The sequence below is a fragment of the Malaclemys terrapin genome, chromosome 4, assembly GCF_027887155.1.
Source record: "Malaclemys terrapin pileata isolate rMalTer1 chromosome 4, rMalTer1.hap1, whole genome shotgun sequence".
NCBI lineage: Eukaryota > Metazoa > Chordata > Testudines > Emydidae > Malaclemys > Malaclemys terrapin.
This window is the reverse complement of record NC_071508.1, coordinates 104,427,837-104,443,308: the sequence shown is the minus strand read 5'-3', so window position 1 is coordinate 104,443,308 and position 15,472 is coordinate 104,427,837. Positions and strand designations below refer to the sequence as shown.

At 42.9% G+C, this 15,472-nt stretch overlaps 1 protein-coding gene across 5 annotated transcripts in view; it reads left to right on the top strand.

Annotated features, from left to right (window-relative positions):
• Nucleotides 1-15,472, top strand: part of HEATR5A (HEAT repeat containing 5A) — a 127,623-nt gene that overhangs the window by 28,318 nt on the left and 83,833 nt on the right. For all 5 annotated transcript variants that reach the window (XM_054025149.1, XM_054025152.1, XM_054025151.1 and 2 more), the window contains 3 exons: nucleotides 2,698-2,948; nucleotides 14,090-14,201; nucleotides 15,146-15,298. In XM_054025149.1, coding sequence (XP_053881124.1) covers nucleotides 2,698-2,948; nucleotides 14,090-14,201; nucleotides 15,146-15,298 — 516 coding nt within the window. The remainder of the gene's footprint in view (nucleotides 1-2,697; nucleotides 2,949-14,089; nucleotides 14,202-15,145; nucleotides 15,299-15,472) is intronic.

The following is a 15,472-nucleotide window of genomic DNA, read 5'->3' as shown; positions in this document are numbered from 1 at the left end:
GTTGTCTTTTTAGTTCAGTGTCACACACACACACTGTGCAATGTGCTCAGTAAATATATTTGTCCAAAGTTAAATAGAAATTTTGAATTATTCTCTTATGTTTTCATTTTAGTGCAGTGAGTGGTCTGTCCTATTTTGCTTTATTGATTTAAAAATCATTACTCCAAATCTGTTGTTATATACTTTACCTCCAATCATGCAGTTGATCTATGCAGGTGGACATTGGTATCTATGCAGAGCTGTATTGGTATCCATCCATTATAGGCCTCCTCCATGCATTGTTGTTCATGCAGACACACTGGTCTGCCTGCATGGATTTACTTGCTGGGTGAGGCCTGTAATTACTTACCATGGTACTTTGTAGGCATTTCATGTTTGCTTAATGTAGGGTTACCATATTTAAAAAATAAAAAAAGAGGACACTCCACGGGGCCCTGGCCCCGCTCCTTTCCCACCCCCGGCCCCGCCCCAATTCCGCCCCTTCCCCGCCTAACTCTGCCCCTTCCCCAAAGTTCCCGCCCTAACGCCCCCTCCTCCCTCCCAGCCACGCGAAAAGGGCTGCCCAAGCGCTACCGGCTTCACGGTTTGCCGGGCAGCCCCCAGACCCGGCGCCCCCGGCCGGCGCTTCCCCAGCACAGCTGGAGCCCGGGACGGGAAGCGCCCAGCCGGGGGTGCAGGGTCTGGAGGCTGCCTGGCAAAGCCGGGAGCGCTCGGGCTTCGGGCAGCCCCTATGCCTCCGGCCAGGCACTTTGCCTCCCGGGCTCCAGCTGCTCTGCTCCTCCCCTGACTCAGACTTCGGCTCTGTTTAAGAGCCAAGCTGCCCGAGCCAGCACTACCGGCTTCGGGCAGCCCCCTTGCCTCCAGACCCCGAGCCGCCGGAGCAGAGCAGCTGGAGCCCGGGAGGGGAAGTGCCCGGCCGGGTCCGGAGGCACGGGGGCTGCCCAAAGCCGGTAGCGCTGGCTCGGGCAGCTTGGCTCTTAAACAGAGCCGAAGTCTGAGTCGGGGGAGGAGCAGAGCAGCCGCGGGAGAGGAAGTGCCCGGCCAGTATTTTTCCCGGACATGTTCGGCTTTTTGGCAATTTCCCCCGACGGGGGTTTGATTGCTGAAAAGCCGGACATGTCCGGGAAAAACCGGATGTATGGTAACCCTACTTAATGTATTAGAACAATGGTACAAATAGGATGACATTGATAAGAAATGTTGAGTTTGATATTGCAGTCTGGGTTGATAATTTAGTGTTATCTCAGTGCTCCTGGAAAAATATCACATACAGAAGCATAGTATATTTAGTGCTTTTGTCCAAAGAAGTAATTGTGTATTTGTAAATGTAACACTGGACTAGATAGGCCATAAAGAAGCTATCAGGATTTTATATCATTGTCGCTATAGACCAGTATGACGTGGAGGGGATGTGTTAAACAGAAACCACACTAAGGAGGAATAACGTTTCATGTTTCAATCAACTTTATTTCTCAGTAAGGAATAGGCATTGAACTAATTGAAGTATATGCAATTATGATCTAGTGTAGTGAAGCACTTATCTATGTTTTCACTGAATTTGTTTGTATTCAAGAAAATATAATCTAGGTAGGTTTATCTGTCTAGGTTCTTATATAGTGCCCATTACTGTCGCTCAAGGTACACATTTAAAGTGTATACATAAGGCATGTTTCTCTTTCTCCCCTTTCCCTCCTTTCTCACTTCCCTCCGCGCCCCCCTCCCCTTCCAGGCAGCAGGAGCAACTGGTCTCTGGTGGTTTTTATTTTCTTATACTTTATTTTTTTTGTGGTGTTATGTGGAAAAGCTAAATCAAAAGTGAGTTTTTGCTTTTAACTCTCAAAGCTGAGGTTGGGGGTCCTTCTCCTCTCTTGGGAATGTGTTCCAAATTTTGGAGCCAATTGCTCAGCAAATTCTTTCTCTTTCTCAGACGCTTTTTGGGTTGATAGTTCCATGGAATGTAGCTGTCATGGAAGTTCAGGATGAAGCAAGGTGAAGCAGTCTGTCTGGTACCTGGGGAAAGTCTCAAAGAGGATTTAAACATTGTGTTTAATCCAGTCCTTTACAGAGAGCCAGGGAAGAGAACAGACAGCTGGATTGTTGTGGTTTTAGTTGTTGAACAGAAGGACTATGTTTTGAAACAATTGTAGCTATAGCTTTTGAAGTCAGCTGCTTCATACTTAATATGATCATTCTTGAAGGTCACAAGTGCTTGGATCACTGCAGCCAAGTCTGAATCTTATAAAAGGCGGTGTAATATTCTTGCTGTCTGTAGATGGAAATGGGCAATCTTTTGCAGCTTTCGCTGTTATGGTATCCATAAGCAGTGTACAGTCTAGATATACACCATGGCTGCAGGTTGTCTTAATGACACAAGGGTGGTGTTCCAAAGGGGTCAAGGTTTTTTGAAAGTTTTTTCCTCTCTCCAACAGCATCACTTCAATCTTTCCAGAATTCAGTTTCATCCAACTGCTCATCAGCTGGGTTAACTTTTTTAAAATAATAAAATATTTTAGATTGACGACATTTAATGTGAAATCTCTCTTATTTGCGCTTCTCATTGTTTAAAGATTAGCAAATGCTTGAAAAGTGACCTTCACTATCCCTCAGTGAATACACATACATGCCTTTAGACAGTTACCTTGCTCATCAGCCAGACTGCTTTGTCCATGTCTTAAGTGTATTTATTTTTTCTTTCAGGGGTTCTGGATGCAGTAATTTCAGTTATTCTTCATCCCAGTATTTCAGTTCGACTAGCAGCAGCTTGGTGTCTACGCTGCATTGCTGTAGCATTGCCATCCTATGTGTCTCCACTTTTGGATCGCTGCATCGAGCGGCTTAGTGCCCTTAAGTCCTCCCCTGAAGCAGTGACTGGATATAGTTTTGCTGTTGCTGCTTTGTTGGGAGCAGTAAAACACTGCCCATTAGGAATTCCACATGGAAAAGGGAAGGTAATGATCCTACTAATTTACTTGTAAGCAGTTCTGTTGTGCTCCTTCCTGAAATGTCTCAAATGTATTTCTTATTTAGTTGTGATATTACAACGCTGATTTTTTTTTTAAATCTCATGATTAGAACACTAATATTTTTTTTTCTCAAAATATTGATGTAGTAGTTTCTTTTATTAGGAAGAAAAGGATCCCTAAGAACACACATAATAATGCTATTTTTTTCTTCATAAATTTAATCATTTAAATCACTGATCAGGTAGTGTAACATTTCTGAATCGCAGATTTTTCAAAGAAGATCCATGGCATTGTAACAATAGTAAATATTCAGTCTGTTAACTTTTGCTAATTACAGAGTAGAGATGGACAGGGTAAGTTGCTGTTTAAGCAGGTTAGCAGTGTGTGTATGTGAGAGGTACTCCCCTTTTTTTATACTCTTCTCCTTCCTATTTCCATTAAATTATAAGAAAACACACCTCTTTGAGTCTAAACAAGCCTGAAACTTGGTTGCAGTCACTTGTTGGCTCCATGCATCTGGGATTTGCTTAGGTGACGCCTTCAGCTCCTGAGGTATGCAGTCTGTTTAATGAATATGCAAGATTTCTAACTTCCTTTGTTTGGGAAAGCATCAGATAACTTAAAAGTTAGTGTTTAACTTTTCTCTTTTTATTCAACTCATTTTCTGAGATATTCCATCAGTTGTATTAGAGTTCAACAGGAAATGAAATTCTATTTTCAAAATTTACAAACATTCCTTTTATATAAAGTTTTTTGTTCTCAAACCAGTCTTTTAAAATTAAATAACTTTATAAAAAGTCTTTAGCTTAAATAGCTGTAAAAGAAATGGCTGATTCTTTCTTACAGTTTTTCTAGAGATGATTCTTCATCTTCCTGAGTTGGGTGAGTGAGTTGCTTGAGCACTGCCAGTAATTAATTAATTAAATTCCCATTAATATAAATACTCTATACTCAAATGGCTTCTTTCATTAGCAATCAGTTTAGCAAGGTCATTTAAATTTTAGGTTAGTGCATAACACATTTTACCATTTAAATAGCAATGATATTAAGAGCTTTTCATTTAGCAATCAGATTTGCAAGTATGCATTTCAAGTGTTTGGCACTTGAACATTTAGGAAATAACCAAAAAAATAAAATATTTCCAACTACAATGTTTTTCCTCAAGGCTTTTCTGAATGAAGTTTATAGAGATTATAAAATTCATTTAAGCAAGAATACTTCTAGAATTCTTTGTATGGGTTTACTTAGACGTTTTTCTGTGAGGATGAAAAAAAAACAAATGACTTTACACTAGTCAGGTTTTTTTATTTTAGTTGGTGTCATGGTTTAGATATGACACTCTTAAGGTCTGTTTCTTGACCTAAGCTACTTACAGTTACAATTTGTTACAGCAATTAGACTACTATTAAATATTTTGTACAAAGCACAAATTTCAATAACCAATATATAATACAAAGGAAAATAGTATAAAAGTTAAAGCAAGGTAAAGTTTAAAATGCAGCTTTCCTGAGTTTGAATAACACTCTTAGAGCTAATAAATATGGTTTTATGGCTAAGGAGGGGCTATCTTCTGGATGTTTGCTTACCCGTGGGAGACAGAAACAGACACCACCTCGAATTTCTTTAACCAGCCTGAATATAAGTAACTAAATTAACAGATTATTGTTAGATTTTCAAGCATCCTGGCTATAACATACTTGTATTTATAGATATTCATTCAATAATGATGCAGACAACTTTTTAACAACCTAATACTAATGTAAGTTATAATAATTGTATGAATATTTTTGCATTAAGATTGAGGTCTCCCCACCACATATCACTATTGCTTCTGGGAATGAAGGTTGATTCTAAAGAGCTTTGAGTTAGAGAAATTGGAAAGAGGAGGGAGACTGTAATTTGAGAGTAAACTTCTTGAGACCAGTTATGTTTTCAGAATTGTAAATCAGTCAGTTCTGTTTGAAGCCAGTGAAACTTTCTCTGAAGATTAAAGCTTCTGTAACCCTGGCCTGACTTGCAAGTATCTTAAATTGGCAGGCTACCATTACTTGCCCCTTTCCCATGAACATCACAACTGCATTGTTGAGTAAGAAAAGGCTGTGTTAGTCCACAATACAACTGAAGCTCATTAGGTTTTGCCAAAGAAAATGATCTTCTTTTATAAAACTAATTGGAAGTACATCCACAGATCTGTTGCCTTGCTCACTGTTTTATAATTTTCCTGGATGGACATTCACTTACCACAGACTAAATTGAGTTAACACCTTCCTATGCCTTTAGGTGACTAACCACTGTACAAAATAAAATTTTATTTATCCATATATCCATTCTGCCAAAACTTCCACTAGTCCAAGGTAGAAATTATATAAGATGGTTAAAACCCTTAACTAATTCCAACACCAGTTACATCTGTTCAGGCCATTTGATAGAATTTCACAAAACTATAATTAATTTCTCATATCAACATACCTGTAACATGTTCACACCAGTCTACTCCACTAAGGAGGTAGGATATACTGTTTTCTATTAGCTGAAGTTTCTGAGTGGCCTTCATGAGAAGACCCAAGAAGAACATATTGCAGTGATCTAACCCGGAGGCAATAAAGATCTTGTGATGGAGACTGTTTTGCATCAGTAAGAAAGGCTTTGTCCTCTGAGTGAACTACAGATGGAAAAATATGGTACAGCACCAATGTCAGCTTTCTCTTTCTCACGTCTGAGAGAGTAATTTTTCTCATTTTCCCCCCTCTTCAGCCCTCTGTTTCGAAGCTCAGGGAGAGGGAGCATGCCTATAAAGATGCAGAGATGTTGCTTTACTTAATATTATACTACAGTAAGGTCAAGGGTACATTTTGATAACAGATTTAAAATTTTTATTAAAGCTAATGTTAAAAAAGTTATACAATACATAGGTTGAGAAAAGTGTCTGTACATCTGGGCATAGTGCTTAGATTATCCACAAATACAAAGTTTGTTTTTAAAAGTAATATGATACATAGAGTACATAATCATAAATAACCCAAATTTAGGTGAATAGATTTAACAATACAGTTTAGGTATTAGAATCTGAATACTTGGGTACATTACTCATGATGCAAAGTTGAACAGAGATTTGGTTGTGGAAAGCAAAATATATCAATGGGTGGAGATTGTCCCTCAGTAATTGAGAATTAGGTTGGTTGTCCATTTAGAAAATACAATCCATGAGGAAAATATTTGTTACTTTCCTGACTGCACGCCAGCTCATCCCTCCTGGTATTGCTGGTGTCCAGTGATGTGTTCTATCTACATTGGCAATAGTCCTCTTCACCTGAAATTAATCTTAGATATCTCTTAAGTATTACTGACCACTAACTATACAGCTGTATTGTAATGCATACAGTATTAATGGGTTAAATTTTCAAAAGTTCCTAAGTGACTTAGGAATCTAGGTCCCATTTTCAAAGGTGACTTCGGCACTTAGGAGCCTAAGTCCAGGTGATGGAGGGATTGTTTTTGGGACTGGGGAGGAGAACATTCTTAAATGTTAAAAACTTCATTTGCTGATTACTCAAAGCGCTTGAGGTTGGGGAAAAGAGAGAACAAACTAAGTATAGCCTGAATAGCTTAATAACTTAATAGTTAAGAGCGCCATTTTAAAATACTGTATACCCAAGTAGAATAAAAGAGACTGCAATTTATCTGGAAAATAAAACACGTTAACAAAGATTTATTTTAAGAAATAAAGTAAGATGGCCTGGCCTAGGTGAGGTGGGTGGAGAACAGAACAAAAAAAAATTCTGTACCAGTTATAGAAGAGTTATAGTAGCTGTTTTCCATTCTGTCTCAGGAAAGCTGCCAAATTTCAGAGAGACCAGTCTAAATAGAGCAGTTGGGAAAAGGGAGTATCAAATATTTAGTATTCTGGATAGCAGCTATAGTGTATTAGTATATTTTCCTCTTGTGAGAGAGAGAGAAGTTAAAATTGCAGGATCAGATGAAGCAAAACAGGTAGCATATTAGCATATATGTAACATTCCAAACTATTGCTTATATTTCATGTAAAAATACTTCAAAAATAAGTCTCAGCTATTGGTGTCTGAAGGGAAATACTGTCAGAAATCAAGACGCAATTAAATGAAGCCAGTTGTATGACCCCTCTCATTCATCTGATAACTTCAGCAGAGGTTTGTGAGGGGTGAGAGGGTTTTTTTTTTTTTTTATAGTGTCATTTTTAGAAGGTTGTTCTTTTGTTTTGTTTTAAATGTACACTCTTTCAGATTATGTTACTTGATGTATAGCTTTAGATTAGTATTATGGAATTGAGAAATTAATGTTTTCGTTCCATTATATCATGGATTTTTTTTTAAATGTGCAAATTAAAGGAAAACTGTAGTACATTATAAAGCTTTTATGATGATTACCTTGATGCTGATTAATTGTAACTGTACTTGGAAGTCTTGTCTTGACAGCCTCTGACATAATGTGAAATACAGTAAATGCAATTCAATATATGGAAAGCATGAATGACACAGATGATTTGAAAAGGCTTGTGGAAAGATATGTTCTATTTGGTTGCTTAAAAATATACAATATTAGGTATATTAAGCTATAAATAAATTGTTATATATATATATATATAAAGTGATATACTTAAATAACAACATTTACCTTACAGCAAATCTCAAAAAATCTCCTGCCTTTCCCATCCTTCCCGTTTACTGAACTTTACTTCCTACGTGTCAAATTACCTATTTATGTGTCTAAGGTACTTACATGACACAAACACCCCCATTACCATAGGTTGTACCTCACAGATTTTCGTGTATTTAATTAAACAACACCCCTGTGAGATAAGGAAGTGGTGTGTTTCCCATTGTATATTTGGGGGCTGAGGCACAGAAAATCTAAGTCACATGCCCAGGGTCCCACGGAAAGTATGTAGCAGAGCAGGGACCTGAACTCAAATTTCTCAAGTCCTAGGCTAGTGCCCTAACCACTGAGCAGTCTTTTCTACCTCATGAGATTGGATATCCTGCTGGAGTGTAGCAGCAAAATGGCACCCTACTCAGGAACATAGAACTAGAGTTAGGTATTTCTAGAAATTGTGTTGAAAAAATTATTTAATAGCAGCATCTATCTCCACTGAACTCTTCCTGTGAAGACTGAGGGTATGTCTACACTACGAGAGTAGTTCGATTTTACTTAAATCGAATTTTTGGAATCGATATTGCAAAGTCAAACGTGTGTGTCCACACTAAGGACAGTAATTCGACTTTGTGAGTCCACACTAACGGGGAAAGCGTCGACATTGGAAGCGGTGCACTGTGGGCAGCTATCCCACAGTTCCCGCAGTCCCCGCTGCCCATTGGAATTCTGGGTCGAGCCGCCAATGCCTTCTGGGTAAAAAAATGTCGAGGGTGCTTTTGGGTAACTGTCGTCATCCGTCCATCACTCCCGCCCTCCCTCCCTGAAAGCGCCGGCGGGAAATCAGTTCGCGCACTTTTCTAGTCAGTGACAGCGCGGACGCCACAGCACTGCGAGCATGGAGCCCGCTGCGACCATCGCTGCAGTTGTGGCTGTTGTCAACGCCTCGCAGCTTATCATCCACCTTTCCCAGAGGCAGATGCAGATAAATCAGGCGAGGAGGCTACGGCACCGCGGTGAGGGCCTGAAGTCTGAGAGTAGCACAGACCTCTCAGAAAGCACGGGACCCAGCACCGAGGACATCACGGTGGCAATGGGTCATGTGGATGTTGTGGAACGGTGATTCTGGGCCCGGGAAACAAGCACGGACTGGTGGAACCGCATAGTGCTGCAGGTCTGGGATGAATCCCAGTGGCTGCGAAACTTTCGCATGCGGAAGGGGACTTTCCTTGAACTTTGTGAGTTGCTGTCCCCTGCCCTGAAGCGCAATGACACCCGGATGCGAGCAGCCCTGACTGTCCAGAAGCGAGTGGCCATAGTCCTCTGGAAGCTTGCAACGCCAGACAGCTACCGGTCAGTCGCGAACCACTTTGGCGTGGGCAAATCTACCGTGGGGGTTGTTGTGATGCAAGTAGCCAAGGCAATCGTTGATGTACTGCTGTCAAAGGTAGTGACCCTGGGAAATGTGGAGGTGATCATAGATGGCTTCGCAGCGATGGGATTCCCAAACTGCGGTGGGGCCATAGATGGAACTCACATCCCTATCCTGGGACCGGACCACCAGGCCAGCCAGTACATTAATCGAAAGGGCTACTTTTCCATGGTGCTGCAAGCACTGGTGGACCATAGGGGACGTTTTACCAACATCTACGTCGGATGGCCGGGCAAGGTTCATGACGCTCGTGTTTTCAGGAACTCTGGTCTGTTTAGATGACTGCAGGAAGGTACTTACTTCCCGGACCAGAAAATAACTGTTGGGGATGTGGAGATGCCTATAGTCATCCTCGGGGACCTAGCCTACCCGCTAATGCCCTGGCTCATGAAGCCCTATACTGGCGCCCTGGACAGTGAAAAAGAACTCTTCAACTAGTGTCTGAGCAAGTGCAGAATGGTGGTGGAGTGTGCTTTTGGCCGTCTCAAGGGGAGATGGAGAAGCTTACTGACTCGCTGTGATCTCAGCGAAACCAATATCCCCATTGTTATAGCAGCTTGCTGTGTGCTCCACAATCTCTGTGAGAGCAAGGGGGAGACCTTTATGGTGGGGTGGGAGGTTGAGGCAAATAGCCTGGCTTCTGATTACGCCCAGCCAGACAGTCGGGTGATTAGAAGAGCCGAGCGGGACGCGCTGTGCATCCGGGAAGCTTTGAAAGCTAGGTTCCTGAGTGAGCAGGGTAACCTGTGACTTTTAAGTTTGTGTACAGAGAAGCTGAACCTGCCCCCGTTTCTTTACCCAGTTAATGTTGACTATCCTCTCCAGTTACATACCCCCTTCACCCCCTTCCAACACACGTTTAAAAATAAAATCACTTCTACTTTGTTAATGAACACCGTTTTCTTTATTACTGTTTTCGCAGGAATGTTTTAAACCTGGGACGCAGACTGTGGTGGGGAGCGGGTGTAGTGTAGTGATGCAAATGATGCTTCTAAACTCCAGGAATGACAGGATCCGCAGTGGTGGACTGGTTGTTTCAACGGAGCCTGCCACCCCTCCTGATCGGGACTGTGTGTATGTGGGGGCTATGTGACTTTGTGGCAGGGGGAGGACGGTTACAGATCCCCTGCTGCGTGGCTCTGTGATCCAGGATAAGGACCGCTGCATAAGATCTGTAACTGCCCTCCCCCGCCACAACGTCACAGAGCAACCCACCCCCCACCACAGAACATGAAAACCACCTCCCAGACTGACCAGGGTAACTAGTGACTGCACTGTGTATGTGCCCTGCTGCTGGACCTGCCCCCGCCTATGTACCCTGCTAAAGGTGACTGTCCTGTCCAATTACCAACCCCCTTCCCCCCCTTCAGACAGACTCTCCTCCAAAAGAACATGATGGAAACAGTAATTAACAGAAACGTATTTTTTATTAACAACTACACATGAAACTGGGGGGTGAAACTTGGACGGGGGCTTGTGTGAGGCGGGAAGGAAAGGACTTGTCAAATTTTGGGGAATGAGAGCCTTCTACTACTAGAGCAGTCTGCAGGGGTGGAGTGAGAGTTTGCACGGACTCTGCCGCCCCTCCTTCTTTGGACTTTGGGTGAGGGGGGTATGGGACTTGGTGGCGGGGGAGGGTGGTTACAGATAGACTGCAGCGGGGCTCTGTCCTCCTGCCCCCGTTCCTGCAGAACATCCACAAGGCGCCGGAGCGTGTCCGTTTGCTCCCTCATAAGTCCAAGCAGCGTTTGAGTCGCCTGCTGGTCTTCCTGCCGCCACCGCTCCTTCCGTTCCATGTGTGATCGGTGCATTTGGGACAAGTTCTCCCTCCACTGGGTCTGCTGTGCTGCCTGGGCTCGGGAGCAGCCCATAAGTTCCGAGAACATGTCCTCCCGTGTCCTCTTCTTCCTACGCCTAATCTGCGCTAGCCTCTGGGACTGTGATGCCAGGCTAGGTTGTGAGACAGTCGCAGCTGTGGCTGTGGGAATGGGAAAAAGGGAGTGAATTCCTCAGAAAGATAAATGTAGTTGTGAACAAAGAACATAGTCTTTCTCTGTGAACAAGACCATGCACAGCACCTATCACATGCGCACTCAGGACAAGGTCGAATTCTCGGCCTTCGCATTCAGTGCCTGGGGTCTTGCACTGCAGATCTGAGAAGCGGGGCAGGACACCGGAATTTGTGTAGCGGGCAGACATGGTAAGCCGTAGACTTGTGGCTGCTTAAAACTTTAATAGTAGCACTGGCCTCCTTTCACATTGAAAGCAATGCCAGTCCCTGCTGCCAGCAATCCGGCAAGCAGGAACTCTGCCCCTGTCCCACCCCCTCGTGGCTGTCCCAGGGAAAGATCCCTGTATGCTGCCCCTCTCCCGCCTCCACCGCGTGGCTGCAAACCGGCGGTTACAGTTCTGTAAAGGAACGGGCAAGCAGTCCCAATACTAACATTCCCCTACCTAATTCAAAGCAGGTCACCATGAGCGACATCACCCTGATGAGGATCTCAGACACTGATAAAGAAAGAATGCTTCGGGAAAGCCTGCAAAGACCAGGGCCGTATGCCGCCATGCTCTGCAGGGCAATGATCCCGGAGTACTTGATTGTCTCCTGGCGCGGAAACGTTTCATACCACGGAGGACCCAATAAGGCCGCTCTCCCCAGGAACCTGATGCAAAGGCTTTCCAATTACCTCCAGGAGAGCTTGCTCGAGATGTCCCAGGAGGATTTCTGCTCTATCCCCGGACATATAGACCGCATTTTACTGTAGCTGCACTGGCAGGGACTAAACAGTAGAGCGGCTTGGGCAGAACAATCATGCTAAACCGGACATTGTTAGATTTTTTTTCAATAGTTGCACTGCCCAGGACTGAAACGTTAAGCGCCTAGGGCAAACTAATCATGAGAAACCCATTGTTGTTGTTCTTAATATTCCTGTTCTGTTAAAAATAAATGTTTAGATGTTTAAAACACTTACTGGCTGATCCTTCCCCAGATTCTGTGTCCGGGTTAACGGCTGGGGACGGTTGGTAGGGGATCTCTATAAGGGTGATGAAGAGATCCTGGCTGTTGGGGAAATCAGTGTTGTAAGCACTGTCGACTGCCTCGTCCTCCTCATCTCCTTCCTCATCTTCCCCGTCCGCTAACATGTCGAAGGAACCGGCCGTGGACAATATCCCATCCTCAGAGTCCATGGTCAGTGGTGGGGTAGTGGTGGCGGCCGCACCTAGGATGGAATGCAGTGACTCGTAGAAACGGGATGTCTGGGGCTGGGATCCGGAGCGTCCGTTTGCCTCTTTGGTCTTCTGGTAGCCTTGTCTCAGCTCCTTGATTTTCACGCGGCACTGCGTTGCATCCCCGCTGTATCCTCTCTCTGCCATGGCTTTAGAGATCTTCTCGTAGATCTTTGCATTCCGTCTTTTCGATCGCAGCTCGGAAAGCACGGACTCATCGCCCCACACAGCGATCAGATCCAAGACTTCCCGATCAGTCCATGCTGGGGCCCTCTTTCTATTCTGAGATTGCACGGCCATCTCTGCTGGAGAGCTCTGATGTCCAAACAGGAAATGAGATTCAAACTGCCCAGACAGGAAAAGGAATTCAAATTTTCCTGGGGCTTTTCCTGTGTGGCTGGTCAGAGCATCCGAGCTCGGACTGCTGTCCAGAGCGTCAACAGAGTGGTGCACTGTGGGATAGCTCCCGGAGCTATTACCGTCGATTTCCATCCACACCTAGCCATGTTGAATTTAGTGCTACTCCCCTCGTTGGGGAGGAGTACAGAAGTCGAATTTAAGAGACCTCTATGTCGAACTAAATAGCTTCGTGGTGTGGACGGGTGCAGGGTTAATTCGATGTAACGGCGCTAACTTCAATATAAACGCCTAGTGTAGACCAGGCCTGAGATAGCCATGAGAGCAGTACTACTGTTCTCTGTCTGGACTAACACTCAGCACTACCAAAGTCCTGTCTTCATTCACCTCTTGCTGCTGGGGTCAGAATGACTCCCTTCCTGTGACAAGAAACTGTTATGGGGATGGGCCTTGTCCACCTGTTTGTCAGAATCTCACACATCCTCTGTGCGCCTTCTTAATGCAACCCCCCTCTGCATGGTATGACCTCTCTCAGCTCATCTGCAAGGTCCCTGTCATGACCACATTTAATTCCCTTTTAAAGACCCTATTTTTGTTATGCTGCCTATAGTGAGTTAAGCTAATTTATATGTATATACATTGTATATAAATTGCCTGTTGTTATTCCCTTTTCCATGACCTTTGTCTACTTGCCCGTTCTTAGAGTGTGAGTTCCTCAGAGAAGGGACTGCCTTTCTTTAGGTTTTGGAGAATACCCAGCATATAGTGGGCTAAATAGTAATGCTAGAAATATGTCTTGATAGAGGGGTGGAGGGAATTATAGCTCTCAAATTGAGCTCAACCAAGGAGAAGACTGGTCCCATGGCTTTATATTTATTTGTTATTTGTATTACAGTAGCACCTAAGATCCCTAGTTGTGGACCAGGACCCCATTGTGCTAGGCACTGTTGATTTTTATTTCTTTTCATTGGTGATTGAGTATAATTGTGAGGCAGGGGGAGGAGGGTTAAAAGGACTGTTCCCCTCATTTGCAGTCCCTTATTCAGTAATGATCTGAACCCAAGACGTGGGGAAGAGACTCCCTGGGAATAGGGATGAGGGCAGTACTTCGTTTTTGTCCTTGCACACAGTGGGGGTGGGAGGGAGGGCATTGTACCGGGGCCCTAGTGAACCTGCTGTACCGGGGGACAGGTTGAAAATTTCTCTTGATCTGCTTACACGCCACGCCAACCTGTCCCCTGAATAGTTCAGTCCTGTAGCCTCTGTTTTGGGGCTTATGTTTCTCATAAGGCTTTGTTATTAATGTGTTGACATGAACATGCTCCCATTGAAATAAGTGGGGAAATTTGCACATAACTTCACTGTGGGCAAAATCAATTTTTTTGTTAGAAATAATCATTTGCATTTTTTCTTTAAGTTGTGTTTGATTTCTGTGTACAATTACAAAGGTAGTGATGCTCTTTGTTTTTCAAATTTTGAATAGGTAATCATGACAGTAGCAGAGGATTTATTGTGTTCTGCTTCTCAAAATAGTCGCATTTCAATACAACGAACGCAGGCTGGATGGCTGTTGGTAGCTTCTCTAATGACATTAGGTAATAGGTTTCTAAAAGTACATATAAGACTAAATTAAAGTATGTGTTTTGATAAATCCATATGACTAGCTTTAATACTTGTGGTCCTTCATTTGCCTGTAATATTTCTTACTAAAAAAATTCAAAAATTATTAACATAAATTTAAATCTCTGATTAAAAAAAAGATGCATAAAAGCATTGTTTGTTACCTTAACACTTACTATTAACTCAGTGGGAGCTCTGCCTTCAGAACAATGTCAGGATTGGACTAATACTACTTAAATATTAAAGATAATTTGCAAGATTAGTCCAGTAAAATTTTGTCATGGCTATAAATGTTCAGAATTGATTGGTATCATATGTGTCAGCACAAGATGAGGAGGATATCAAGATGCATACAAGATGGAGGGAATATCAAGATCCTCCCTGAATCTGTCAGTCACATGAAATGTTATTGAACTCTAATCATGCTTAATATTGTCAGAGTATTGACCCTGATATTTAAATCATTATTCGAGCCCTCACTAAGTCTTTTTGTGTCTCTTTGCATGTTCCTATTCTCCTTTCAGCATTTGAACCTGTTACTTCTGTCCACCAATCCTCTATTTCCCTTTGATAAGAGAGAGATTTCTATATACCAAGAGGTGCCCAGAAATTTTGCATTTCTGAACATCTCCACCAAATGATTTTTTTTTTCTTTTATGTTGTTCCTCAGCTGAGTCCCTATATGATAAAACTTGGCTAAAGCTAAATAACAGGTTTATAATGAATTTGGGGGAGACAACCTTAACAGTAGCAGTGGGCATGTTCTGTACAAAATGGGGGACAGAGGCAGTAGGTTAAGGAATAATGCAAGGATGGGCGAAGGAAACAGTACAGACCTTTTTGAACATAGGTGAGCTGATTTAATATTTTACCTTTATGGTTTCTCAGATTTGTAATTGACTGTTGTTAAAACTTACAGGTCCTGCTGTTGTCCAGCACTATCTCCCAAGAATGCTATTACTATGGAAGTGTGTCTTTCCACTATCTACTAAAGATCTAGAAACAGAGAGGAGTCGGGGAGATTCATTTACATGGCAAGTGACATTAGAAGGCCGTGCTGGTGCTCTCTGTGGTAAGCAAAGTTTAGCATATTCTCTTTCTTTGATTATTTGTCCTTCAGACGACAAAGAAAAACATCAATGCAGAATTTATGCTTGTTTTTAATTACCTCCATAACAGATTCTGCTTGCGTGTGTGTATGTCTGTACGATTATATCGGTAACACTTGTGGTGGTGGTTTTTTTTT